Consider the following 25,594-nt stretch of genomic DNA (forward strand, 5'->3'; position numbering starts at 1 on the left):
ATTCAGCATCATCATCATCATCATCATCATCTTTGTTTCTTTGTCCCAGTACAGGTCCCAGATCATCTTATCCTGCGCTACCGCCGGAAGCAGAAAACACGCATCCAAAGCCTCTGGGCTGGGCATTCTCTCTCCCTTTACATCCGCGTTCTGCTTCCAGAGGCTTCTTTTGTTTAAGGTACAGCCATAGGGCATTTAGGCCTAAACCCAAGGGCTAATGCCAACCAGAGGACGCCCACCCAACCCACAGCATTTCCAGGAGGGTTCATCTCCCATTCACTTCATGGAGTCTGGCTCCATCTGCACTGAAAGATTAAGGCAGTTTGGGCCTGGACTACAAATATGGGTGAGGGCTTTTGGACTTCAGCTCCCAGAAGCCTCAGCCACGTTGGCCAATAGCCTGGGATTCTGGGAGTTGAAGTGCAACATCCCTTAAAGAGCACAGTTTGGGGACCACTGACAAATGACAGTACTTGCCCCCAGGGAAGCCATACTTGCCCATAGGGAATCACTGGCCTATGGGGAAAGATTGGGAATTATTTGCTCATAGGAGATACATTCTGGGGCAGTGGTCCACAAACGGTGCCCTTCAAGAGCTTTCGGACTTCAACTCCCAGAAGCCTCAGCCCTGTCGGCCAATGGCCGGGGATTCTGGGAGATGGAGTCCAAAAGCCTTAAAGGGCACACTTTGGGGGCCACTGCATTAACTGTTCGCGAGGCTTTGTCCCTTCTTCCCACCGGGCAACGCGTTCACACGTCACGCGAGGGGCGGCGCCTCGTGGGCCCCGCCCCTCGCTCCCTCCCCCCCCACGTGACTCACCCGCTCGAGGCTCCTCATCACATCTCCCGGCGCCGGAGGGGAGGGGCCGCGGAAGGGGGCGGGGCCAGGGAAACGGAAGCGGGGAGCAAGGGAGAGCCGGCGAGGCCTACGGCGTGGCTCCGCTCAGTCTCCTCCTCGCGCGCTTGCCGGAGAAGAAGAAGCCCGAAGAAGGAGCAGCAGCAGCGGCGGAAAAACGTGGAGGCGCCGGCAAACGCGTCAGGACCTCCCGGGGGTTGCCGGGAAAGCGGCGCCGGGCGCATGCGCTCCTCTGCTACATGGCGAGCACCGCCTTTACTCCACCGCGCATGCGCACTGGGTTGTTCGGCACCGCCGCTCAGTGTGCGCGAGGCAGCCTGGGAAATGTAGTCCCTCCCTCGCGCTGAGGGAAAGTTTCAGCTCCCCTTTTTTAACCTCAGAAAGGAGCGTGTTTATTACTGAAGCATTGATTTACCTCCATTTAGACCCCGCCTTTCCATCAGACATTTCCAGAGACAACAAGTTAAAAAGGTCCTCAGTAAAGTTTAAAGAGCCATGAAAAATCTCCTCACGAAAAGACTTATAATTTAATATAGGTTTATAGTCTTCTATAATAACATTTTATTTTATTATATTGCGTTATATCACAAACATTATATAACAGTCTATAATATGTTAATTAAAATTATTTTTAAATTGTTTTTATTATATAGCACTATATAATGATTTAATAAAAGTAATTTCCAAAGAAATACATAATAGAACTTTAACTTATATCCCTCTTTTTGTTACCGCCATCAAAGCGGCGAACAGCCTCTAAAATGCCATACACACAATCTCCCTCCCCCCAAAAGGATTGTTTTCTGCCTCAAATGCGCTCTTCTTCTGTTAGGCTTCCAGTGTGCTTTGCTTATTCTCTCCCAGTCAGAGGCCCTCCATCTTCATCTCCTGGCAATAACTGAGGAGAGTTCCAGCGGTTCAAACTGGACAGAGAGCAGCCCAACGCATGACACTAATTGCACACAGATGCCTCGTCCGCACTGCAGAATTAACCTGGTTTGACACCACTTTAGTTGCCCTGGCTCAATGCTATGGAATGTTGGAGACTGCTATGGAATTCAGAGCCTTGCTCTTGTGCCACAACCAGAGTTCCCAGAATTCCATAGCACTGAGCCAAAGCAGCTAAAGTCAATATTTTTGTGGTGCGGATGTAGCCAGAGACACCATTCAGAACTGACCAAAATGGAAATATGGATGGCTGGGAGATCACAAATTGAACATGACTCAACAGTGTGACGCAGCAGCTAACAAGGCCAATGCGATTCTAGGCTGCATCAATAGAAGTATAGTGTCTAGATCAAGGGAAGTAATAATGCCACTATATTCTGCTTTGGTCAGGCCCCACCTGGAATAATATTGTGTCCAGTTCTGGGCAAAACCATTCAAAAAGGACATTGAGAAACTGGAGCCATGTGTCCAAAGGAGGGAGACTAAAATGGTGAAAGGTCTGGAAGCCATGAATCCCTATGAGGAACGACTTAGGGAGCTGGGGATGTTTAGCCTGGAGAAGAGAAGGTTAAGAGGTGATATGATAATACTGTAGCCCTGTTTAAATACTTGAAGGGATGCCATATTGAGGAGGGAGTAAGATTGTTTTCTGCTGCCCCAGAGAACAGGACCAGGAACAATGGATCCAAGCTGCAGGAAAAGAGATTCTAGCTCAACATTAGGAAGAACTTCCTGACAGTAAGGGCTGTTCGACAGTGGAACACAGTCCCTCAATGGAGGATGGTGGAGTTGCCTTCTTTGGAGGTCTTTAAACAGTGGCTGGAGGGTCATCTGTCAATTGGGGGGGGGGGGGCTTTGATTGAGAGTTCCTGCATGGCAGAAAGGGCTTGGACTGTGTGGCCCTTTTTGGGATCTCTTCCAGCTCTAGGATTCTATGATTCTACCTGTCTGAAGACTAGGCCTTGGAAAACGAGGTGGCTCAGGCTGGGCTTTGAGGGCAACGCAAGCCGTACATGGAACGCGGCAAACTGGGACCACCGTGTGTGCGCATACATCCAGAATCATAGAACCATAGAGTTGGAAGAGGGATGCTTCAGCTGGAGACCCTGCACTGAGGAGGGGGTCAGACCTGATGGCCCATGGGGACCCTTCCAACTCGCCATTTTATGTACAACGAAGCCCTTCCCAGCAGGTCAGATAAGGTTTTATAAGCAAACAAAAACATTTGGAACCTCCTAGGAGCCATGTGAAAGTTTCTTCCAAAACACAGCTAGAATTAAAGGGGTTTCCACTGCAACGCTTTTTGAACATGATGCTGGTGGTGGGGATCTGGCGACGCAGGCTAATCCGCTTTCTGTTTTCTCCGTTTTGCTTTTCCATGCAATCATCGTAAGGGGTCCCCCTCGCGTGTCGCAGGCAGCCCCACACCGAGACCCTCGGACCGGAGAGCGGAAAGTGCTTCATTCCCCTCAAGCTTCATTGCCTTCATGACGGCAGACACGCTGCTGCAACCAGAGGCCTGCATTCCTCCAGCCCTCCTTCACCATCTTCTCAATGGTCTGATCTGCACTGCAGAAATAATCCAGTTTGACACCACTTTAACTGCCATGGCTCAGTGCTATGGAATCTTGGGATCTGTAGTTTTGTCAGTGGCTTCTGGCGCTACAGCAAACTACAAATACTAGGTTCGATTGGATGGACCCATGGCAGTTAAAGCAATGTGAAACTGCTTTATTTATGCAGCCAATACTGCTAACAACAACAACAACAATAATAGTAACAACTGGCTAGTCAGAAAACAAGGAAGAAAACTGGTTGGGGCCATTAAATATCTGCAAAGAAGCGCTTCGTTGTTAACTAAGGGATGGTTATATTGTTCCTGAGTGTCGTTCAGCCAAAGCACAACATAATTCTTTCTTTTTAAATCCCAGGAGAAGGACTTCAGAGGAAGGCAATCTCTCCTCAGCCTGCAATTAGAGGAAGGATCAAAGGTGCGGGCTTTCCTTTATCAGATGCTCAGGTATTTATCAGAGGAGGACTGCACAGGGGTCACTCTGCCTCGCCAGTCTGGTCCTTGAAGGCAATTGTGGGCCCAACACACAAAGCCCCCGAAGAGAAACCCCAAACACTCCTGGCAGTGGCCCTTTCCTATGGGGCTGAACCGGGTTGCACATCCGGATGCACACAAACAAACGCACACAAAGGACAGACCTGTCCCCCTTTGTCTGGAGTTCCCCTTTATTCCCCCACAGTGCAGTCCCTTCCTCAGAACCGATCCAGATCTCTTCCTTGCAGGAAGGAACTGATCCGTCCGGCCCTCTCAGTGGCTCTTGGCTCGACTTCTGCTTGGGAAGCGCTGATGGTCTTTCTTCCTGTCTTCTATGATCTGACACAGCCGGCACCGGATTGTGAAGAGCACTCCCGAGATGTCGCGGAGCAAGGCCTCGTCTAACAGGACATCCAGGTCAGAATTGTCCTACGTGGGAGGAAAGTACATTGTCGGGTCTGCGTCTCTCTATCTGCACAGCAGAAATAATCCGGTTTGATACCACTTTCATTGCTATGGCTCAGTGCTATGGGATTCTGGCATTATGGGATTCAGAGCTCTGCTCTGGTGCCACGACAAACAACCATTCCCAGAATCCCATAGCACTAAACCCATAGCAGTGAAACCAGCGGTCCTCAGCCTGTGGGTTGCGACCCCTTTGGCAGGTCGAATGATACTTTCACAGGGATCGCTTAAGGCCATCGGAAAACACACATTTCTATTTCACATATAACTAGCAACGAAAATAATTTTATGGTTGAGGGTCACCACAACATGAAGAACTGTATTAAAGGGTCACAACATTAGGACGAGGAAAAACAAACTCAGGCTGAATCCGGAGAAAACAGAGGTACTTGTGATAGGTACCCCAAGTCCAGGCAGGGAAATTTGTCATCCAGTCCTGGACGGGGTCACACTTCCCCTAAAGGACAAAGTCTGCAGTTTGGGGGTACTCCTGGATTCATCGCTGCAGTTATCATCTCAAGTGGATGCAATGGCTAGGATTGCCTGGTACCAGCTTCGGCTGATACGCCAACTGCATCCCTGTCTGGACCGAAAGGACCTTGAAACCGTAGTACATGGACTGGTAACCTCTCGCTTGGACTTCTGTAATGCGCTCTACATGAGGCTACCTTTGTACCACGTTCGGAAGCTACAGTTAGTTCAATATGCTGCAGCCAGACTGGTCGCTGGAACTTCCAGGTCAGACCACATAACGCCGGTACTAAGATCTCTACACTGGCTGCCTATTAGCTTCCAGGCTCAATACAAAGTGTTGGTTATTACCTATAAAGCCCTATATGGCTTGGGCCTGAGTTACTTGAGGGAAGGCCTCTCCCCATATAGTCCACCCCACACTCTCAGAACATTGGGGGGGAAATCTACTAGTACATCCTAAGGTGAGAGCATTTACATCGACTGCATCAATGTACTGGAATAAACTTCCAGAAGAGCTTCGTCTGACCTCTACATTGGATGCTTTTAAAAAGGCTCTAAAGACCCACCTCTTCCGATTAGCCTTCCCTTTGGACTCTTTATAGAGAATGTCTCCTCTGATAGAAAAGGTTAACTGCGATCGATAGATTCCATGTTGGTTTTATACGCTGTTTGGTTTTATTAGTTTTACTGATGGATATTTTATGATGTGCATTTTTATGATGTATAATTTTTAAAGATCTGTGAACCGCTTTGATCGTTCCGGAAGAGCGGTATATAAATAAAGTATTATATTATTATATATTATAGGAAGGTTGAGAACCACTAAATTAAATAAACGACCATTCCCAGAATCCCATAGCATTGAGCCATGGCAGTTAAGGTGGTACCAAAGTGGATTATTTCTGGCATGCGGATGCAGCCTTAGTTGAGGAAGTCACAGTGGCTTGGGTCCTTCTGAAATGGACGAAAAGAGGCAGCTTTTTAATCCAAACTGCAGAGCTAGTCCAGCGGTCAGTCACCAAAGTTTGGCCCCTGGAAGAGAGGCTCAAGGGATCAAGTATGAAATATGTGGGGAGGGGGCTTGGTTATTATGGCTATTATTATTTTTTAAGCAGGGGGTACCTCTGGTTTGGCGTGGGATGCCAGAGGTGGCTGTTGTTGGTGTGTGGCTTCAAGTCGTTTCCAACTTATGGCAACCTTAAGACACCCTATAATGGGTTTTTCCTGGCAAGATTTGTTCAGAGGAGGTTTGCCATTGCCTTCCCCTGAGGCTGAGAGAGTGTGACTTGCCCAAGGTCACCCAATGGGTTTCCATGGCTGAGCTAGCATTCAAACCCAGGTCTCCAGAGTCATAGTCCAACACTCAGACCTTATCTATGGTTGAAGTGAGGAAGGTACCAGTTAGGACAACTAACAGTAACCAAAGATTGGTGGAGTGGGGTGAATAAGGGTCCATCATCCTTATGAGAAACAGTTTGAACAGGGATGCTCTTCGGCTACAACTCCCATCATCCCTGATCACGCTGCCTAGGGATGATGGGACTTACCAGTCCAACCTTCTCTATAAGGCCAGAGGCTCTGATTGGGTGGAATAGGGGTCATCTGGCCCTCTAGACCTGGCTAGACTGCAACTCTCAGCATCCTTCAAGCCAGCACAGACAACGGTGGGGAATGATGGGAACTGTGCTCCCAACAACATCTGGAGGGGCTGCATAATTTGCACCCATCTCTTCTGAGCAAAAGACACTGCGGTAAAGTAGAGGGATTTGGAAGGAACCGGGGAGGTGGCTGTCCACTGCCAGGGCTAAAACTGTTAGTCTTCGGCTCAGAGGCAAACAAAGGAAAAGGAGGGCCAGGCCAGGCCAGGTATAACTACTGGTCTCTGAGGGGGAAGGAAGCCTTTGCAAGGGACTAAAGAGGTTTCTGGGCAGAGCCAGGCCAGAGGGACCTCCCTGGGGGGAGCTGGGTGATTGGGTCAGGGCAGCACAGTTCAAAAAGGGCATTGACAAGCCGGAGCGTGTCCAGAGGAGGTGACCAGGATGGTAGAAAGTCTGGAAAGCCCCAAGCCCTATGAGGAGAGACTGGGGGAGCTGGGAGAAGAGAAGAGGCGATATGATAGCCCTGTTTAAATATTTGGAAGGATGTCACATTGAGGAAGGAGCAAGCTTGTTTTTTGATGCTCCAGAGACTAGAACCTGGAGCAATGGATGCAAGCTCCAGGAACAGAGATTCCACCTCAACATTAGGAGGAACTTCCTGACAGTAAGGGCTGTTCGACAGTGGAACACACTCCTTCCTCGGAGTGTAGTGGAGTCTTGATAGCCATCAGTCGAGGATGCTTTGATTGTGAGTTTCTGCATGGCAGAAGAATGGGGTTGGACTGGGAGGCCCTTGATTGCAACTCTATGGTTCTTGGGGGTGCTTTAGCAGTGTATTCCTGCATGGCAGAAAGGATTTGGACTCGATGGCTCCTGTGGTCTCCCAATACGATTCTATGGTTCTAAGCCCTGGCCACAGGGGAAGGCAATTTGGCCACCCTCTGCCCAAGGAGCCACCCTGAGCCACCGGCTGGGTCAACGCAGGCCCTCCTCTCCGTCCAGACTCACCCCTCGCCCTTTGAAGAACAGGAAGTAGAGCACCAGGGCGGCCAGAATGCCCATCAAGTGGCCGCAGGGCAGCAGGATCGGCAGCAGAGGCGGCGCATCGCAATCCTTGGTGGGCGGCCCAGGCCTCCGAAGCCTGATATGGGGCCCCATCGGCTTTTCCAGGAAGACCTCAGCGACCCTCTGCCGCCTGGCCTGGGCTAGGCTGACCACGGTCCACGCCAGGAGCAGGACAAAGAACCTTCTCTCCATGGTGTTGTCTTCATTCTGGGGATCTTCTCCAGGGATTCCGGTCTGTTTCCCTGTCACCAGGGAGACCGGAGTCACAAGCCTCAGTGGACCACTTTCCCCCTTTTCAGCCATTTCTGTGACTTTTCATGTATTCTTAAAATTATATACAAACCAACCAACCAAAAAGAGGCTTCATGGAGCAGGATGGGACCAAGTTCTGGTGGTGCAGTGGTTGGATAATGGTAACGCAACCACAAGGTTGTGAGTTCGATCCCAGGCAGGCCCCAAGGTTGACTCGGCCCTCCATCCTTTTGTAGGCAAACTGAGTGCCCAGCTTGTTGGGGGCAATTGAGTTATACACCGTAAACCACTTAGAGAGTGCTGGGTTCACTATGAAGCAGTATAGAAATGTAAATGGATTAGCTACTGCAACTCAGGAACACTGATGGGGCGAAGGAGGGATGAATGGGATCCAAAGGGCTGGGGAGGAGGTGTGCCCTTGCTTTGGTGGATGAGTGGAGGCACTGGCATGTGGGGAGTTGTTGCAATCCAAAAAACAAGGATTCCCCCTCCTCCGTACTCTGGCCGTTGAATGGTGGCCCGGCAGACTAGGAGCTATGGCTGCATTTTGTCCTTCCTTGCAGAATTCTTGTTGCAGTAGTTGTTAGCTCCCTTTGAGTCAATCCCAACTCATGGATGACTGACCCTATGGATGAGAAACCTCCAAGACCCCGTGGCATCCGCTGCTCGGCTTGGGTCCCGTAAATCCAGACCCACAGTCTCCTTAACGGAGTCCATCATCCATCTGGCATGCAGCCTTCCTCTTTCTGCTGCCAGCATTATTGTTTTTTCCAGCGAGTCGTGTCTTCTCATGATGCGGCCAAAGAACGACGGCCTCAGTTTGGTCACCTTGGCTTCCTCCAGGGAGACTTCAGGCTTGATTTGTTCTTGGACCTATTTGTTTGTCCTTCTGTCCATCCACAAGATCCTCAGCACTCTCCTCCAAAACCACATCTCAAAGGAGTTGATTTTCTTCCTATTTTCTTCACTGTCCAGCTCTCTTCCGTACATGGGGATGATGGGGAATACAATGGCTTGTATGATTTGAACTTTAGCACTCCGTTGGTATATCTTTCCTGTCTGGGATCTTTTCCAGGTCTTTCGCTGCTGCCCTTCCCATTCCTAGTCTTCTTCTGATTTATTGACTGCGGTCTCTGTTCTGATCAGTGTTTGATCCAAGGCATGAGAATTCTTCTACCATCTTGGTTTCCTCATTGTCTAGGGTGAATGCCTGTAGATCCCCTATGGCCATTATTTTTGTGTCCTTTATGTTCAGCATTGAGCCTACCTTTGTACATCCTTTAGGAGCTGCTTTAAAAGGGCCCATCCAGGTCCTGGCAAAGCCCCCTCTCCCCCATTTCCACACCCGCTTTATTTGCACCCCCACCCACCCACTGCTTTTCCTGCACAGCAGGCTCTGTTTCTTTCCCCACATTCCAGCTCCTACCATCTTTCAGGCATGACCTCAAGGGCTGCCAACCTGCCTTCCCAACCCAATCTTGCAGGGAGCTGTGTGAGGTTTTTGTTGTTGTTGTTTCCAAAAAGGTGGGGATTTTCAATTCCTCCAAGGGGTGGGTTCTGTGAGCGGCCCAAGGACCCCTGCAACTCTCTTGGACTAGACTGACTCACACAACACACACAACCCAGCTGTGCTGCTTTTCGTTCCAGGGCTGGCAGTGGTGTGTGTGTGTGTGTGTGTGTGTGTGTGTGTGTGTGTGTGTGTGTCTGTTCAGTGGTGCTGTTTGTCCCAGCCTTATGGGAACACAGTGATCTTGTGTAGGAAGGAGGGACGGGTGGGAGGTGGACCTGTCGAACAATAGCCCTTGTTGCAGATGCTGTGTTCTGCATTGCATGCACCCAGATGCAAGGGCTTGAGCTGGGAAGGGTGGGTGGAAGGGCGTGGCAGTCAAGGCACACTACACTGGACTTGGGTTGTGGAGGTGTTGTCCTTTCACCTGCCCTGAGATTCAGCTGCCTAGGGGCCATACAGTGCAACACAGACCAGTCCCTGGGTATTATTTGGACAGTCTTGCAGTTCAGTTAATTCCCAGGGATTTTCCTGAACTCTATTGCTGCATGGGCCCACAGGCCTACCTCAAAGGGTAGGGGTTGAGGATGTACCTTGTAGAAGATGTGCTTTCAAAATGCGCATGCGCATTCTGGTCAAGGGCATCCCACCCCTTAACTAACTCTCACCCATCCGCTGCTTTTCCTGGGACATCCAGAAAACCCCTTCCACCCCACAACCACATGGACAGAGGCCAAGAGGGGAGCCATTAACAGTTTCTTTAATAACCTGAAATACTGCAAAAGTGATCTTAATATAAAATTCTGACCAGCTCCCATCTTTTCCCGATGCCCCTCTCCCCCTCCTCACCCTGTTTCTAATTGTGTCTGAGGTGCCAAGCCCATCTCTCCGCCCACATTCCACTGGGATGATGGCAAAGGCTTCCCAGACTGAAATTTGGGGTGGGGAACGGGGAAGAGGAGCCTGGCTCCTCTGGAGGGCCCCTGAGCATCACCCCACCTAGCAAAGCCCCCCAACCTGCAAAGTTCACCTCCCACAAAAGGTCCCAATCCTCTCCCAGAGCTGGGGGTGATAAAAGCAAGTCTCCATCCCACCCCCTGAAGGCACATGCCGTGTTAGTAGCCCCCTTCCTCCCCCCAACCTGCCCCAAAAGGCTGGCTCTGCTCACACATACTCACCCGCTCACCCCACTCATGCACCTGACTCCAGCTGCTCTGGTGCCACGCTGCCCCCCCCCACACACACACACCCTGTTCACATCTGTGGGAATCCATTAGTGAGTAACACTCCCTTCCTCGCACGCCGCTACCCTTCTGTCCTTAGTGTCCGTCTCTCGTCCGTCCGTCATGTCCACCCCTTCTGTCCACTCGCCACAAGTCCGGGGTCATGCGGTGCCACTGGAAGGGGGCTTGGTGGCGTGGAGCTGAGCCTGGAAATGGGCGAGCTGCTCTGAGTTGGCAAGGGAGCGGAGCAGGGCGTTCTCCTGCTCCAGCATGGCATTGCGCTCAGACAGCTCCTTGATCTGGTCCCGCAGGACTTCCACCTCCTCACGCACAGCAAACATCAGGTGGCTTTTCACCAGGTCCTGGGGCACATAACAACAACAAGAAGAACAACAACACCATGGTCAATCACCTGGGAAGTCAGGGGAGACAAGTGAGCCAACAGTGTGATGCGGAAGCCAAAAAAAAAAAAGCCCTGGCCATTCTGGGCTGCATAAACCTTCAACAGGATTACAGTGTCTAGATCAGTGGTCCCCAAACTGCTCTGCTTAAAAAATTTTGGGCTTCAACTCCCAGAAGCCTCAGTCATGTTGGCCAATAGTTTGGGATTCTGGGAACTGAAGTCCAAAAGTCCTTAAAGGGCACAGTTTGATCTAGATGGATGGAAGTAATAGTGCTACTCTCTTCTGCTTTGGTCAGATGTCATCTCAACAAATCCTGTGTCCAGTTCTGAGCACAAATCCCTCTGCAAACTCCAGTGCCAACCTCTGAGTTCCAAAAATGCATGGCTTCAATTGGCATCTCTCCCCCATGGCCAAACTGGAACATGTCCAGAGGAGGGCAACCAAAATGGTGAAATGTCTGGAAACCTCCAAGTCAGATAGGCTTAGTGAGCTGGCATACTTGGCTCAGAGAAAGCTGAGAGGTGGCATGAGAGCCATCTTTAAACACCTGAAGGGATATCATGGCAAAGGTGGAGCAAGTGTGTTTTCTGCTGCTCCAGAGACTAGAATGAGGACTAACAGATTCCCCAGGTGGGAACTACTTCTCACTGAAACGCTTACAGCTGACACCAGTCCTCCAAACTGGGTCAGTTTGTGAGGGACAAGTGTCAGCCTCTTTGCAGCACATGTAACTTATTGATCATTGTAACTTATTGACCTCCTCCTTCTCCCAATACAGGACTCAAAGATGTACCCATACAGAAACGACATCCCACAACCCTCCTTGTTATGCCAAAGTAGCAGACTGGCCGTTGGAACTAGAATCTCGTTCAAGCACAAAATGACAGTAAAGGACTGGATCCCCACAGCAGCCAGACAGCTTGGAAGGATTTGTGCAGATAGTGCAAAGCACCATCACTTCACACACACACACACAGTTTAAAAAGGAAAAAGCAGGCGGGAACAAAGGTGGAAGGGGTACTGATGAGGTTGTGCTGCTGCTGAGCGGCCCTCAGTCTGTTCCTCCATCCCTCATGTGAAATGCAGAAAGCCCTCCCGCCGTCCCTCAGGTGCGGAGCTGGCCACACGCTGCTTCAGCCGCCTGCAGGACATCCGCCCCGTTTCCCCTAACTTCCCTTGACTCACCATGGCTTGTTCAATCTTGTTGTCTATGGCAATCATGCTGCTGCTGGTTCCACTGCAGAAAAGAGAGGGACAGGCAGGTTAATAAGAGGCAAAAACCAGACCTTCCATTTCTAGGGCCAAACTCTTGACCACTGACCCAACCGGCCCCAGCTGCTTTCATACGCTTCCTCTGCAAACTCCAGTGTCAACCTCTGAGCACCAAAAATGCATAGCTTCAATCGGCATCTCTCCCCCATTGCCCACAAACAACTCCCAAATCTTTCCACAAAGTCTTGTGGAGCTCACACAAACACCAGCAAATACACACGCTGGCAGCCTAAAGGCATCCTTGTAGCAAGTTGCAACAAGAGTGACCTTAGACACATGCAGAGTGCTGCCCATCCACTCACCCCTGAATAACACTTTGACCTCAGCAGGGAAAGGCATCCACCCCAAAAGATGTGGACTTCAAGCAGCTTTGGAGCAGCTCACGTTCCAGGCATCAGGCTTTGCGCTAACACAGAACGACCCAAATCACAGCCTCTGGCATCCAGGGAGTCCATGAGCAACTGGGATCTCCCATCTCCTGATGCTTTCCAAACTCCCGCCCAGGGATTCGGAAGTCGCTCACCATTAGCCAAGAGAGCTGCCGCCATCCAAAGGAAATTATAAACACCGGCAGCAAGGACCATGTCACATGCGCTTCTTGGGACCCAGCTGTGTTTATTTATTTATGGCATGTTCCATGAGCCGTTCTCCTGTCCCCCAAAATAAAGGCCAGCGTGTGCCTACGAAAAGGCTCCCCGGATGCTGAGACCCGAGAGTAGCCCAGCTGGACAGCAACCCAAACCCACCTGAGGCAGCCAGGGGCTTTGGGACAGGCTCTCCAACCCAATGAGTCCAACTACACCTCCCAGAATCCCATAACTAACACATTGGGCCGGGCAAGGAAGCACAGCAGTCTTCTTCTTCAATACAGCATTTGCTATTCCCAGAATCCTCTCTTTCAAGTTTCATACCTGGCTGCCCACCATTTTTATTGGTACTCTCCTAAATGGTTGAAGGAAGCGTCTCTCTCTTACACACACACAGTTATCCCCACCACAACCCTGCAGGATTGTTTAGGCCGAGAGTAGATTGCCATGAAGGGCGGTGGGCTATCTTTCTTTGGCTAGGTCTTTAAACAAAGGTCAAATGCTCACCTCTCAGGGTTGCTTTTGCAGTTCCTACGCTTGGATTAGATCAGTGATTCTCAGACTTTGGTCCTCCAGTTATTTTTGGGCTTCAGCTCCCAGAATGCCTGACTATTGACCAAGGCAGCAGGGGCTTTTGGGAGCTCAAGTCCAAAAAGCTGAAGGACCAAAGTTTGGGAACCAGTGGAGTATATGGCCCTTGCAGTCCCTTCCAGCTCTGTGCTTCTACGTTGCAAGATCAGAATTGGACAAGTATTGCTGTTTTGTGGATTTTGCATATTATTGGGGTTTGCTATCTGGCCAATTCAGCTAGCCCTGGATAAAGCTGGAAGGGTTCTCCAAGAATCAACTAGTCCAGCCTCCACCCCACCCCACCCATGGATGAAGTCCACAAGTAAAGCACACACCAAACATGATTGCCCATTGAGTTTCATGACCACAAAAGCCCTGACTACCCCCCAGGTCACGATACAATAATTTCACACACTCAGAACACACTCTTGGTCTGTGGCCTTTGTTGAGACCTTCTCCAAGGCACACATAGAAACACACCAACGCCCAAGCCTTCCTGGCAATTGCACTCCTCTGCCCTCCCTTCCCGGCTACCTGTGCAAGACAAGCAGGAGCGAGACCAAGGTTTTGTCCACCTCTTTTGTCCGGCTGTTCAGCTTCCGGCAGGGGCCTTGGGGGCCCTCCCTGGGCCTGGAGGGCGATGCGTCCCTGGAAAGGGCTGGGGAGGTGCAGCCGCGCTGCCGGGGGCGCGGGGGGTCCCCTGAGTTGGGCAGTGCGCAGCATCCACAGCCTTGGGGCTCCCGCTGGGATTCGTAGGCATTCACCATGGACCTGACGGAGACCCCTGGAGGGGATGTGACGGACATGACGGGGCCCTTCTGGGGCGCCCACACTCCCCTCGGGGGTCTGGGTCTCTTGCTCTGTAGCCTCCGTCTGGGTCGTCTCCGGTGGGCTCTGCAATTGCAGTGACTCTGGGGGAGTGGACCCCCTCAGATCACAATCACAAGGGTTTCTTCTCTGCTGGTCTGAACTCCTGCATCATCTGGTTCCTGCCCCACAGCGGTCTGGGTCTGGACGATGGGACGTCTCCCACCTCTGGAGACCAGGCTGGAGGGGGGGGGGCAGAGGATGAGCATGGGGTCCGGGGCCCAATCCACTGCAAAGGCTGCAGCTGCTGTTCCTCCTCCCGCATCCAGTCCAGCTGGCCAAATCGGATGGAGGGGGGGGAGGAAGGGGGTGTGGGCACCAGAAGATGCCTTCTGATGAGGATGATGCCCAGTCTCTGGCTCGGCATAAATAGCCATCTCTGTGCCTGGCTCCTCAGCCCCCTCTTATTCACTCCCATTGGCCAAGGCCCTGTGTGTGTGTGTGTCTGTGTGCAAGTGTGTGTATGAGCGAGAGTGAACAAGCGTGTGCCCACCCATGCCATCCGTGGGAAGGGAGCCAGGAGAGCAGGAGGGATGTCAGATGCCCCAGCGCAACAGGAGGCTCTCAAACTGGTGGCTGCCCTCTGTGCCAGCCTTCTTTCTCCCCCAACAAACACACCCCAACACACTCAAGGCTCACACTGTGCAGGCTCTCTCTCACACACACAACGCACAAGTCACACCGTCCTCCAGGGAAAAGTAAAGCAAAATGTGTCCCCGTCCAAAACCTCCCCCTTCACCTTGCTTGTTCTTGGCTCTGGTGTGGCAGAGAAGGAGGGTGTGGGGGGCACAAAGAGGCCTTTATACGCCTGCCACCCTCTGTTTATGCCAGTCCCATCCGGGGAGGGGGGATGCTGGGGGGGCAGCAATGTTACTAGGGAAACTGGGAACACAGCCCAAAAACATTACATAACATGGCACTGGGCAACAGAACCACGGATCCGATCGGTTCTCCTTTGGGGGAAGGTTTGGGTGGGAAGGGGGCCGAGGGTCCCTGTCTGTGAATGCATGCAGAGAGTAAGGGGAGCAAGGCCCATGAGGAGGCAGGAGTTGCAGGCTTGTGGTCTGTGGGTTTTGGGGTGTGTGTGTGTGCAAATGTTTCCCCATCTTCTTTCCAGCCATTGGGGAAAAATTTTTGGGGAGGTCTGAGTTTCTTTTGGGTTGCTGCCCACAACCTGAGACCGGTCAGGTTCCTCCTGAGCTGAGGTCAAAGCAACCTTGGCTTCGTCCCCCTCAATGGAACCAAAATGGAGGCCTGTGGCACATTCCCATTGATCCAGCCCTAGCCTGTGAAAGAAGACAGCTTTGCGTGACAACGTGCCATTTGCCTGCCCCCCACAATTCCCCTGTCCTATATTCCATACCCTCCAGCCTTTCACTGAGGAAAACTGGGCTGCGAGTGGCCAAGAAGCATCGGAGGGTGGCCAAGGTGGCCAAGGTTACCAATGAGCAAGGTCAATTGCAAGCTAGGAGGAAAGGCTGCAGCAGTTTGCTTTTGCCTCCTGGGAAGGGCAGGATTCTGCCCTCTCCTCTCCTCACCGCTGAGTAAATTGGGGGCAAACTACTTTTGCACTTTGAATTCAATTTGCAGCAACTGGAACATTTTAAAAGCATCTGAGAACGTAGGAAGAGAGAGGACAGTTGGAGGGTACAGCATTCAAAGAGATAGCCATGTTGGCCTATTTCAGCGTAAAAGGATATAAAGGCATCATCCAAACCACCTTTGAGACTAATGAAGAGAAAGATATTTCTAGCAAGAAGCATCTGTGTATTACAGTTCTCTTGCTCAGATGCACACTGCAGGTGCTACAGGATTCCTTCCTATCTCTTTGCCCAGGTTTTAATAAAACCCAGGTAAATGCCCTTTTCTCACTGGGTCAATCCTTTGGTAAGTTGGAAGCAATGTTTGCTGAGAGGGCCGTCCCAAGACATTTTGCTGCCTGAGGTGAGGGAACAAATGGCCAGCCAGGCCACTCTGTCTCCCCAAATCAAGGCATCCGGCAGAAACAGGCCAGCTAAGATACTGTGGCACTAGCGGGAGGACATTTCCAGCGTGCCTCTTAGCCTCCCTTCCCAGCAGCACAAATGTGGTCCCAATGCTCTAAATAACAAAAAATGTGATGTCCCATCATGACACCCAGAATCCGCTTCCCGAGGCAACCCCCTTCTTCTGCCAAACAGCAGGGCGGGGTGTTCCTGCTCAGCGGAGCATTCCTGGGCAAGCCTCTGCTTGCTGTCCTGTTGCCCACCCAGAATGCCAGAGATCTGAGGCAAGAAAATAAATGAGAAAAGGGTCCTTTTTTGGATTCCAACCCCCAGATAGCCTGGCCAGAAAAGGGAACTTTGCCCTGGTTTTGGAGTCTGGCAAGCAGGAGTCTCCAGCTCTCCTGTTACTTCGAGGTCTGAACTGGAGCAAAGTCAGAAGCTCACGCACTGGAGTCCAACATGTAAGGAAGAAGAGTGCCTCTGAGTATGCACAGAGTGCTTGAACAGGGCGTCCATCCCACTGAATAAGCACAGAAGCTGGAAGCTGGAAGAGAGTTTGGAAGCCAGAATTGGGATGGAGAGGACGAGGCTGTGAAGAGGCACTCCTCAGGAGCAAGAAGTACGCAAGAAGACCTGCCTGCCTCGCTCCACTGAAGCCCAAGCCTGGCTACTCCAATGCGGTTCCTTTCCAAAAATGCTCTCTTTCTCCTTCTGGCAGCAGATATGTCACTGAGGCAAAGCCAAAGGAGGGCTTGAGAGTTGTCCCAGGCTGGCTGGCAGGCCAGGGGTTAACCTTAGACCTGGGCAGTGTTTGGGGTGTTGAGCCAGCTGGGCATGAACCTTGTGAGCAGAAACCAGCCCTGCTGGTTTGGATGTGACAGGGTGCCTCCTTTGCCCCAAGGCACCGGTCCAGAGCAGCTGGCAGAAGGAGGAACCAGGCAGAAGGAAGGGGAGAGAAAAGAGATATCCATCCATAGCCAACCCCTTCCTCCTGCATGCATGGGCCTCCTCTCTTTCTCCACCCCAAACACTGCAGCCTTACAACCCTCCAGCCTCCTCCAAAGGGTTTATTCTTGGTGCTGAGGCTGCCTCTCTTGCCCTGTGCCAAGTTTCCCACCTGGGTTTGGAGGGGGGCGCAAAGGAAGGGCTCTCCCTTTGAAGACGTCCCAACCCCCCAACCCCTGTCCAGCCTGGATGCCCCCCTCCCTGCCCTCCGCCCCCTTTCCTCACTGGCTACTTTGCCCTGCCATCCCTTGCATAAACACGGCTAAGAATAGCCCTGTCAAATCCCAGAAGGAATGTGGTGGGTGCCAGCTTGAACCAGCCCTGCTCTCACTAGCTCCTGCGGCTTGGTCTGGCCCTGCTGGCCGGCTGGCTGGCCACACTCCGGCCCCTTGCTGGCCTGGACTCTCCCCCCATCATGCCACAGAGGGACTGTCCTGCATTTTACAGCCATCCCCTTTAGCAGAGAGGGAAGACAAGTGTGTGGAGGGAGTGTGTTTCAACAATGCAACCTTCCTCCTTTGGAAGGAGAAGACAGTGTTGGAGGGGAGGGAAAGGAGGCCTGTGCTGGGCTTGTGGAGCCCCAGTGTGCGAAAGGGAGGCGTGGGGAGGAGGCTCCGGAAGGCCTGGACTCCCACCGCACATAAGGAAGCGCATTCAGACTCGGAGAGCAGATGTACCGCCAACTTCCCTGATTTCGCAAGGACTCTCCCAGCTCATCCTCAGCCATCCCACTTTTCCAGCAGCTCTTAAAATGTCAGAGTTTCTCTCTCCTCTTCCCACTTCAACCCTTTGTCCTCAGTTGCTGCAAACTGAGTTCAAAGTGCAAAAGGAGTTTAAAAAGGCCTTTTGTATACACACTTTCCTGATCACGGAGGTCTCTTGTAGGAGCCCTCCGCTGTGTCTGGGAAATATACTGTTGGGTTAAATGTCCCTTTAAGGAAATTTACAAATAATTATATGGCTGTAAATGGGGGCAAACACCAGATGCCAATACTTTGTAATTAGTTACATATATAAGGACTCTGAAACCCAGAGCAGCTGTAGGTTGAGGATAGTGGACTGGAAAGAGGAGTTGGTTTGTAAATATAACAGACAGTACAAGTCAGAGTTTCTGTTGTGCATATTGCAACTGGAAGAGAAAAGCTTCCACTGCATCTGTGCCTTATTTTGGGTTGGTCAGTGCCTGGTTGCCAAATACTGCACACTGGGTTGTGCTTCTGAACTCTGCTGACAGTAAGCTACTGTTAAGCACCTCTGACAGTGCTGAATGTTGGCATCTCTGTTTGGGCCTAGTTTGGTTTTGTCTATGGTAGCATTACATTTTAACTGGTGTTCACTGGCTTTAAATGGTCTGGTTTGGAAATGAAAAACTGTTTAGTATCTTTTTAGTCTTTTGATACTATTTTTCCAGTCATTTATAGTCTTTGATTTTACTGTATGCTGTCCTTGGAATTAGGGATACTGGGTGGGACATAATTAACTCTATAAATAAATATGTTTTTATTTTGGGCTCTTAATGGTGAAATCAGAAGACAGCAGAACACAAAACCAGGCCTAGGAAAAGGAAAGGGCTGGAGGCAAAACAGGTAACCGAGACGCTCCAAGGTCTGGAAACCAAGCCTGATGTGGAAGGACTGAGGGAGCTGGGGAAGAGAAGACTGGGAGGTGACATGACAGAACTGTCCTCAAATCTCTGAAGAGATGACATGGGAAAGATGGAGCAGGACATGAAAGGAGATCCCCCCCCCCCAAACCTCAGGAAGGCCTTTGTTAATCGGAACAGTTTCACTTTAGCCTATGGACTACCTTGGAGGCTGGGGGACTCTCCGTCTTCAGAGCCTTTAAACTGCATTTGGGTGGGCATCTCTCAGGAGGGCTTTAACAGTGGATTCACCACCATGGCAGAATGGGGCTGGACTGGGTAGCCCTTGTGGCTCCTTCCAGCTGTGTGAATCTGTGATTCAACCTCTCCTGCAAACGTGGGCAAAGGCTGTGCAAGCATGCAGATGATCAGCCACAGCAGCCACACCTGTGGGAACCAAAGTGCGCCAAGGGAGGTTAGGGCTGGAGGCTGTGTTGCTCTTGGAGGGAGGGCTTGGCCCTTGTGCCCCACCTGGCCTGACAACTCCTTTCATGACACCCCCAGCACCAAGAACACCCCCTTCTCATATCAGTTTCTTAGTAGCCCTTATTTATCAGCCTCCTCCTCCTCCACAATGCACTTGGGTCTTCACAAAGTCACAAAAGGAAGGAGGCCATCCCCATGTAGAAATCGCATGGGGGGCTGCCTTCCCTCACAACCCCCAAGGCCTGCCTTATATTCTGGGATGATGGCTGCAATGCCATAATAGCCATGGTTGCTCCTCCTGTTCTAATACTGCACTGTTGCATAGGGGCAAGTGCAGAATTTGAAGGCGCCAAAGCCCCTGGAGCATAGTTGGTGCAGGGATTCTGGCACATATAGTCCAAAAAGAAAAGAGAGGATTTTCCCGCAACCCATAGTTTTGGACGCAAACATCCCTGTCTGAGCCTTCAAACTTCAGTCAGGTTCTGGGCCTTTGCAAAGATTCTTCAATGATAGTGGTAGGGAGCCATCCAGCTGGGGGATTCTGGGTTCTATAGGCCTCCCTTCCCTCAAACAGAAAGGATCCTTTGCTCTGGAAACACATGTCTCCCTTTGGACCTCAGACTTTCTGGGCATTTCACGCACTTCAGTTCACAATGCCAGGGAGGGGGGCAACCTGGCAGAAGGAGGGGAACCAAGAAGGCTTTGCGTGGGTCCTAGCCTGCGTCCTTGCCCGAAAAAAAGGTGCTTTCTCCAGCTCTCTAGGCTCAAGGGAAGCGCTGCGAGAGAAGAAGGGTTTGGCAGGCCGTGTCACTTTTGGGCACAGCTGGCAGAGGGTCACGCTTGAAATAGATTCCCCCTCTGCCCTCCCCACAGAGGGGGCCTGGCAAATCCCCAGGCTGAGACAGACGGAAATAGTCCCGCGTGGCACTTTGAAGCCCTGCATTCCTCACCTAGCTGGGAGGCAGCCGGATTCTGAGGCCAGGCCAGGACAGAGAGAGGAAAGGGCTCCTTTTTAAGGAACTGTGGGGGGCACCTGCCTGGAAACCCCAAGGACCCCAACCTTCTATGCCCTGAATCCCCTCCAGGCACACCAGGCTTCCTGAAAGCATGTTCCTAGTCCTCATGGCTGCAAAATCGGACTTTGAAGGCTGGGAAGTCAGAAACCAGCAGGAAGGGGGTCAGGAGGAAGGGTCTAGACCTTCCCTCCCTTGCCACAAACATTGCCCCCCTTCTCCAATGCAACTCCTCCCCTCCAATTCTCCTCCTCCAGTGCCAAGTTTGGGAGCCAAAAAGAAGCAACAGATGCCACCAGAGCAAAAGTTATTAGAAAGCAATGATTATGTCGACTGCTCTGTAAAAATGATTTGGGTTGTGTAGTAGACAGGGACCTAGTGCCTTTGGAACAGAGAGGGTTTGGGGGGGGGGGCTGTTCTGAGCTGGCCTGGTAAGATAAACCCCCTCCCTGCACTTGAAACCACTTCCGCTGCTTTCTGAGGACACCTCTCTCCGTCCCCCATTTCCTTCCTCTTTACCCAAGCCTGAAAACTTCCTCCCTTGGCTTCACACAGCACCCTTTCCAAGGCTAGAGGTCAACCTTGTCCCACAGGCCTAGGTGCCTCTCTTGCCTCTTGCTTAACCGCAGGCCTCCCACACACATCCTAGAGAAGAAGGATGTCCAGAGCCAGAGAGGGGAAGGGCATGGCGTAAGCTTGCTTTCTAAAAGTGCTGGGAGGACACCCCCCCCCAAAGGCCATCTACTCCAAACCCCTGATGAATGTGGGAATCCCTCACTAAAGTACAGTGGGTCCTTGTTATCCACTGGGGTTTGGTTCCAGGATCCCCAGTGGATAACAAAATCCATGGATGCTCAAGCCCCATTAAATATAATGGCAGAACAAAATGGTGTCCCTTGTAGGAAATGGAAAATCAAGGTTTGCTATCTGGAGTTTATACCTTTTGGGAATATTTTCAAGCCGTAGATGCTTGAATCCATGGATAAAAAAAATCTGTGGATAAGGAGGGCCAACTGTACTCCAGAGAGGCATGAACTGCTATCCTTCAGTAGGACTACTCAGAGGAGAAAATGGGAGAGCTAGTTAGATTTGCCCTTGATTCAATGCCTCTGCATCTGCCACACATCATCCTTTGAACCTGCCAGTCTTGCTTAAACACAACACACACACACAACTCCTGGCAGCCCTAAGAATTCTGCAGCTGATGACGTGCGTATGCTCACAACCACAAAGAGCATATCAACGGGGCCTAGGCCAGAGTTCAAGAAAGTCCCTTTTTTGGACAAGGACACAAGACAGCCTATCTTGGGGGACTGCACCTCCCATCCGCAGATTCCAGGAGATGCAGTCCCCCAAAAAGGAGCTTTCCCAAGTGCTCTGTTAACCCCAGCGTTGGCCGTGTCTGGAGATACAAGACACACAAAGGCAGGGAACAGCAGCAAGATGGAGCACAGATCCAGAGTGCCAAGCCATCTGTAATTTCTCACCAAACACACACACACTTGCACACGCAAAAGTTGGCCTGGCTTCCTCTATGCCACACCAACCCAGGCGCCCTGTTCTTCCTACCTGTCGTCATCGCTGTCGTGGGCACCCATGCCAAACATGGACTGCGCCAGGCTGAAGCGGGCAGAACCAAAGGGGTCCGAAGTTCTCCGGTTGGGGCTGGCATCACGGAAAAGTGGGGGAGCTGGGGACGATGGGCGTGAGCGGGACTGTCTTGGCGAGACCTGGCAGCAGGAGGAAGCAAGAAAGAGAGAGAATCAAAACCCAGAACTGTCCAAAATTGTTCCCCCACCTGGGCAAATAAAACCATTCCCCCCACTCGGCGGAGGGCAGGTAGACAGGGACACACCGGAACATGGAGGGGAGTCGTGGGGGCGTCCTCCCTTTTTGGCAGCCGGGGAGCATGTGTTAGAGACTCCGTGGTCAAGGGGGAGGCCAACTCAAAATCCCAGAGGGGGGTTCATTTGAGGAAAAACAAGGGAGGTCTTGTGTCTGCCTGTTCCAGCCGGAGGGAACAGAGATGGACTTCTAGGAAGTGGGGCAGGGTGCAGCAAAAAGCAGGCGTCAGGAACCCTCCTCTGATAAACATTCCCAAAAATTGAGAAAGAGGAAGGGGGAAATCCTTTTTTTGGACTACAGCTCTCAGAATCCCCCAGCCAGCACTGGGAACTGTAGTCCAAAAAAGGGGGAATTTTCCCCAAGCTTTAAACTCATGTATCCCTACTTGGGCCAAATGGTCAGATCTTGCGAAGATTCTCCCAGCATGCACTTGGTTCAGCCATCTTTAGCGTCCGGGCTTTTTCCTCCCAACTGTGACTGTGAGCACTGTTAGGCTGGAGAAACACAGGGCCCCAGGCTCAAATGCTGGCAGGACCCCTTGGATAAGGCTGGCAGGATGACCCACCATGGCTGATATCGTCTTGTCTTAAGTTGATTTTTCTCACACACACACACACACACAGAGCACCTTTGAGATTTTCAGATATAGAGCAGGATGTGAATATTTGAAGAAAATAATTTCCCAGGTAAATCAGTGCGTCTCTGGCTCAGCACTAGGATAGCCAAGGCCACTTGGAGGCTATCCGCACTGCAGAAATAATCCAGTTCAGCACTACTGAGGCGCAATGCTATGGAATCCTGGATTTTGTAGCTTGATGGGACACCGGAGCTCTCTGATGGAGAAGGCTAAATGGCTCACAAAACTACGGTTCCCAGAATTCCATAACATGGAGCCATGGGATTTAAAGTGGACTATTTCTGCAGTGCGGCTGCAGTCTTGGTGAGCCAAAGGGCAGTGAGGCTGCCTCCCAATCTGAGAAGGAAAGAAGGTCTTGAAAAGAGCTGAGGACTAGCTCCATAATTAAGAGCAGCAACTGTTCACAAATCATTCCAAGCAAAGCAAGTGGCAAGGAGTTCCACCAGGAAACAAAAGACAAATGCCTTAGACTGACAATGCTGGGAAACATCCAGCCTAGATCTGCCTGCCTCTCAAATCCCGTCCTTGGAGGCCTTTGGATGGCCAAAGGGAGTTGGCTTAGAGGTCCAGCAGACCAGGGTTCGATTCTCTGCGCAGCCATGAAGTGACCTTGGGCAAGGCACACTTTCTCAGCCTTGGAGGAAAGCTGTGGCAAGCCTCCTCTAAGAAATCCTGAAGAAAGACGACATGTTGGACTAGGACTCTGGAAGGTCAGGCTTTTCCAATGGTCACTCGGCCATGGAAAGCCAAGAGTGCCTTTGATCAAGTCACACTCTCTCAGCCTCAGAGGAAGGCCATGGCAAACCCAGGCTGAAGAAATCTGACCAAGAGAACCCTGGTTTGAATGCTGGACTAGGATCCTAGAAGACCAGGGTTCAAATCCACATTCAGCCCACTGGGTAACCCTAGGAAAGTCATCCTCTCAGAGGAAGGCAATAACAAAGCCTGACCAGACAAACCTTGCTAAGAGAACCCTAGCACAGGCTGTGTGGTGTAGTGGATAGAGCACTGGACTAAGACTCCCTGAGACCAGGGTTCAAATCTCTGCTCAGCCCTGGAAACCCAGTGGGTGACCTTGGGGGAGCCAAACTGTCACAGAGGAAGGCAATGGGGGCAAACCTTCTCCAAATAAATCTGAACAGCTGGATGTCACAGTTTGTGTGCTGGACTTGGACTCCGGAAGACCAGATTCAAAGCCACACTCGCTTCTGGAAACCCACAATATCCCACTACAGTACACTGCAATTGCGCTGTCATTCCACTTTCACGGCTATGGCTGCCTCCTGTGGAATTCTGGGGTTTATAGTTTAGGGAGGTCCAAGAACTCTCTGGCCCAGAATTCTAAATGCCGTCCCTCTGTAAACTGCAAATCCCAGGAGGCAGCCATAGCAGTTAAGGTGGAACCATAGCACTATAACAGTGTAGTGTGATATTCCGTGACCTTGTGCATGACACAAGCTCTCAGCCTCATAGAAAAGCAATGGCAAATGTCTACCTGAGCAACTTTGGCCAAGGAAACCCTAGGAGAGGGTCATCCTAAGGCAGAGTGGACTCTCAGGCCCAGAACAAGATGGAAGGTTGCCCCATTCTTCCCACCAAGCGTGCCAAGGGCCACCAGACCACCCTTGCTTGGACATGCCCCTCACCTTGCGCCGCTCTTCCGTCTCCCTCTGGATCAGCTGCGTGACGCTCTTGGGCAGGAGATGCTCCTCCACCACTAAGGTTGGGACCATTGACCCAGTGGGCCCAGGACCACCTGGCTCTTTGGCACTGTGTCCCAGAGGAGCTGGCAGACGTGTTTCGGGGCTCCGGAGGGGAACCGGGCTGGAGGGAGTCCTGTGGGGCCGGACCAGGACTGGGAGGCCACCCCCTACGGAATGGGCCTGGTGGCCCGACGTTGGCCCTGGGGCAGGCAGCACCAGTTGGGACTGCAGGCTGACACAGACACCTCCTCCTCCTTGGCGGCGCTGAGGCTGGGGGCTGAAGGGGCTCTGTGGCTTGGCCAAGAGTCCGGCCACCTCCAGCCGGGAATCCAGGGACTGAGGGTGCCGTCCAGCCTCGGCCAGCCGCCCCGCCAAGTGGTGATCCACCTCCGGCTCGTAGAAATCCCGGCAAGTCCAACGGCCGCGCTTGTAGGGCTCTCCCAAGCCCTGGTCCAGTTTCACCACCCGGAACCGTGAACTGGCCACACCGGTGACCACTATGGGGTGCCCGCCTTGGGAGGAGGGGGCCGAGGCCCCTGGGGAAGTGGGGACCGAGGGCCCGTTTTTGGGCACGGTGCCACCTCCGCCGCCTCCACCGTTGGCCCTCTGGCTGGCGTTGCTGTCACCTTCCAGGGCCGCTTTGGGGCCAGTGGGCCACTTGGCTTCTCCGTTGCTGGCCGAGGAAGCCGCCTCCTTCTGTTCATAGTCTGAAGTGACGCTGGTGATCTGGAAGCCACTCTTCTTCTTCTCGCCGCTCATGGTCCTGTCCCCCGAAAAGCGCTCTAGCCCAGGGGCCACTCCTCCAAGGGGTGTGTTGGCCACCAGGCTCACCAGGAGGGCCAGACCGCCTGCGGCCACCAGGGCCCCAAGGCCATCCTCACCTTCGCAGGGGCCCCTAAGGAGGGCCAACGCCCCCCCTGCAAGGCAGGCCTCGGGGGAGCCTTGCTAGCCCCCCAGGGGGCATGCCAAGCCCTGCAGGGTGGACCAGGTGGGCAGTGCCCCTTATGTCCAGTCTAGGCTCCAGGGGGCATGGTGGCCGAAGACGGGGGGGGGCAGCGGGCGATGGCCCCCCAGTGGCCCAGGGGCTGGGCAGGGGGCCAGGGTCTCCGACGATCCGCCTCTGGCTCTGGCTCGCCCACCCAGCTGCCCGGTGCTGCTGTTGACTAGCCCCGCAGAGGAGGACAAGGAGGCTCCTCCGGGGAG

The 25,594-nt window shown here is 52.2% G+C and overlaps 2 protein-coding genes and 1 long non-coding RNA gene across 3 annotated transcripts in view; 1 reads left to right on the top strand and 2 right to left on the bottom strand.

The window, feature by feature from the left end:
• LOC121934974 (polyamine-transporting ATPase 13A3-like) overlaps positions 1–1,092 on the bottom strand; it is a 38,552-nt gene extending 37,460 nt beyond the window's left edge. The window contains 1 exon segment of the mRNA XM_042475948.1: positions 821–1,092. The gene's annotated coding sequence lies outside the window, so the exon portion shown is untranslated.
• A 2,590-nt stretch (positions 1,093–3,682) lies between these two features.
• LOC121934978 lies at positions 3,683–12,992 on the top strand. The gene is made up of 3 exons (XR_006104713.1): positions 3,683–3,824; positions 4,100–4,268; positions 11,618–12,992. It is a non-coding gene; the product is annotated as an uncharacterized LOC121934978 (long non-coding RNA).
• On the bottom strand, positions 9,956–25,594 carry TSC22D4 (TSC22 domain family member 4). Its single transcript, XM_042475951.1, has 4 exons — positions 24,335–25,594; positions 21,776–21,936; positions 12,025–12,076; positions 9,956–10,797 (listed from the first exon to the last, which is right to left on the bottom strand). Exons 1-4 carry the CDS (start codon positions 25,148–25,150, stop codon positions 10,597–10,599), a joined length of 1,230 nt encoding a protein of 409 aa, XP_042331885.1. The 5' UTR covers positions 25,151–25,594; the 3' UTR covers positions 9,956–10,596.

The sequence above is a fragment of the Sceloporus undulatus genome, chromosome 6 (assembly GCF_019175285.1).
Source record: "Sceloporus undulatus isolate JIND9_A2432 ecotype Alabama chromosome 6, SceUnd_v1.1, whole genome shotgun sequence".
Lineage (NCBI taxonomy): Eukaryota > Metazoa > Chordata > Lepidosauria > Squamata > Phrynosomatidae > Sceloporus > Sceloporus undulatus.

What these genes read in the sequence shown, in the direction of transcription:
- TSC22D4 (XM_042475951.1), bottom strand. Translation starts at nt 25,150, where the DNA reads ATGAGCGGCGAGAAGAAGAAGAGTGGCTTCCAGATCACCAGCGTCACT. An exon ending in CACGACAGCGATGACGACAG is followed by an intron (nt 12,077 to 21,775) that starts GTAGGAAGAACA and finishes TCTTTTCTGCAG; the next exon opens with TGGAACCAGCAGCAGCATGA. An exon ending in ACAAGATTGAACAAGCCATG is followed by an intron (nt 10,798 to 12,024) that starts GTGAGTCAAGGG and finishes TATGTGCCCCAG; the next exon opens with GACCTGGTGAAAAGCCACCT.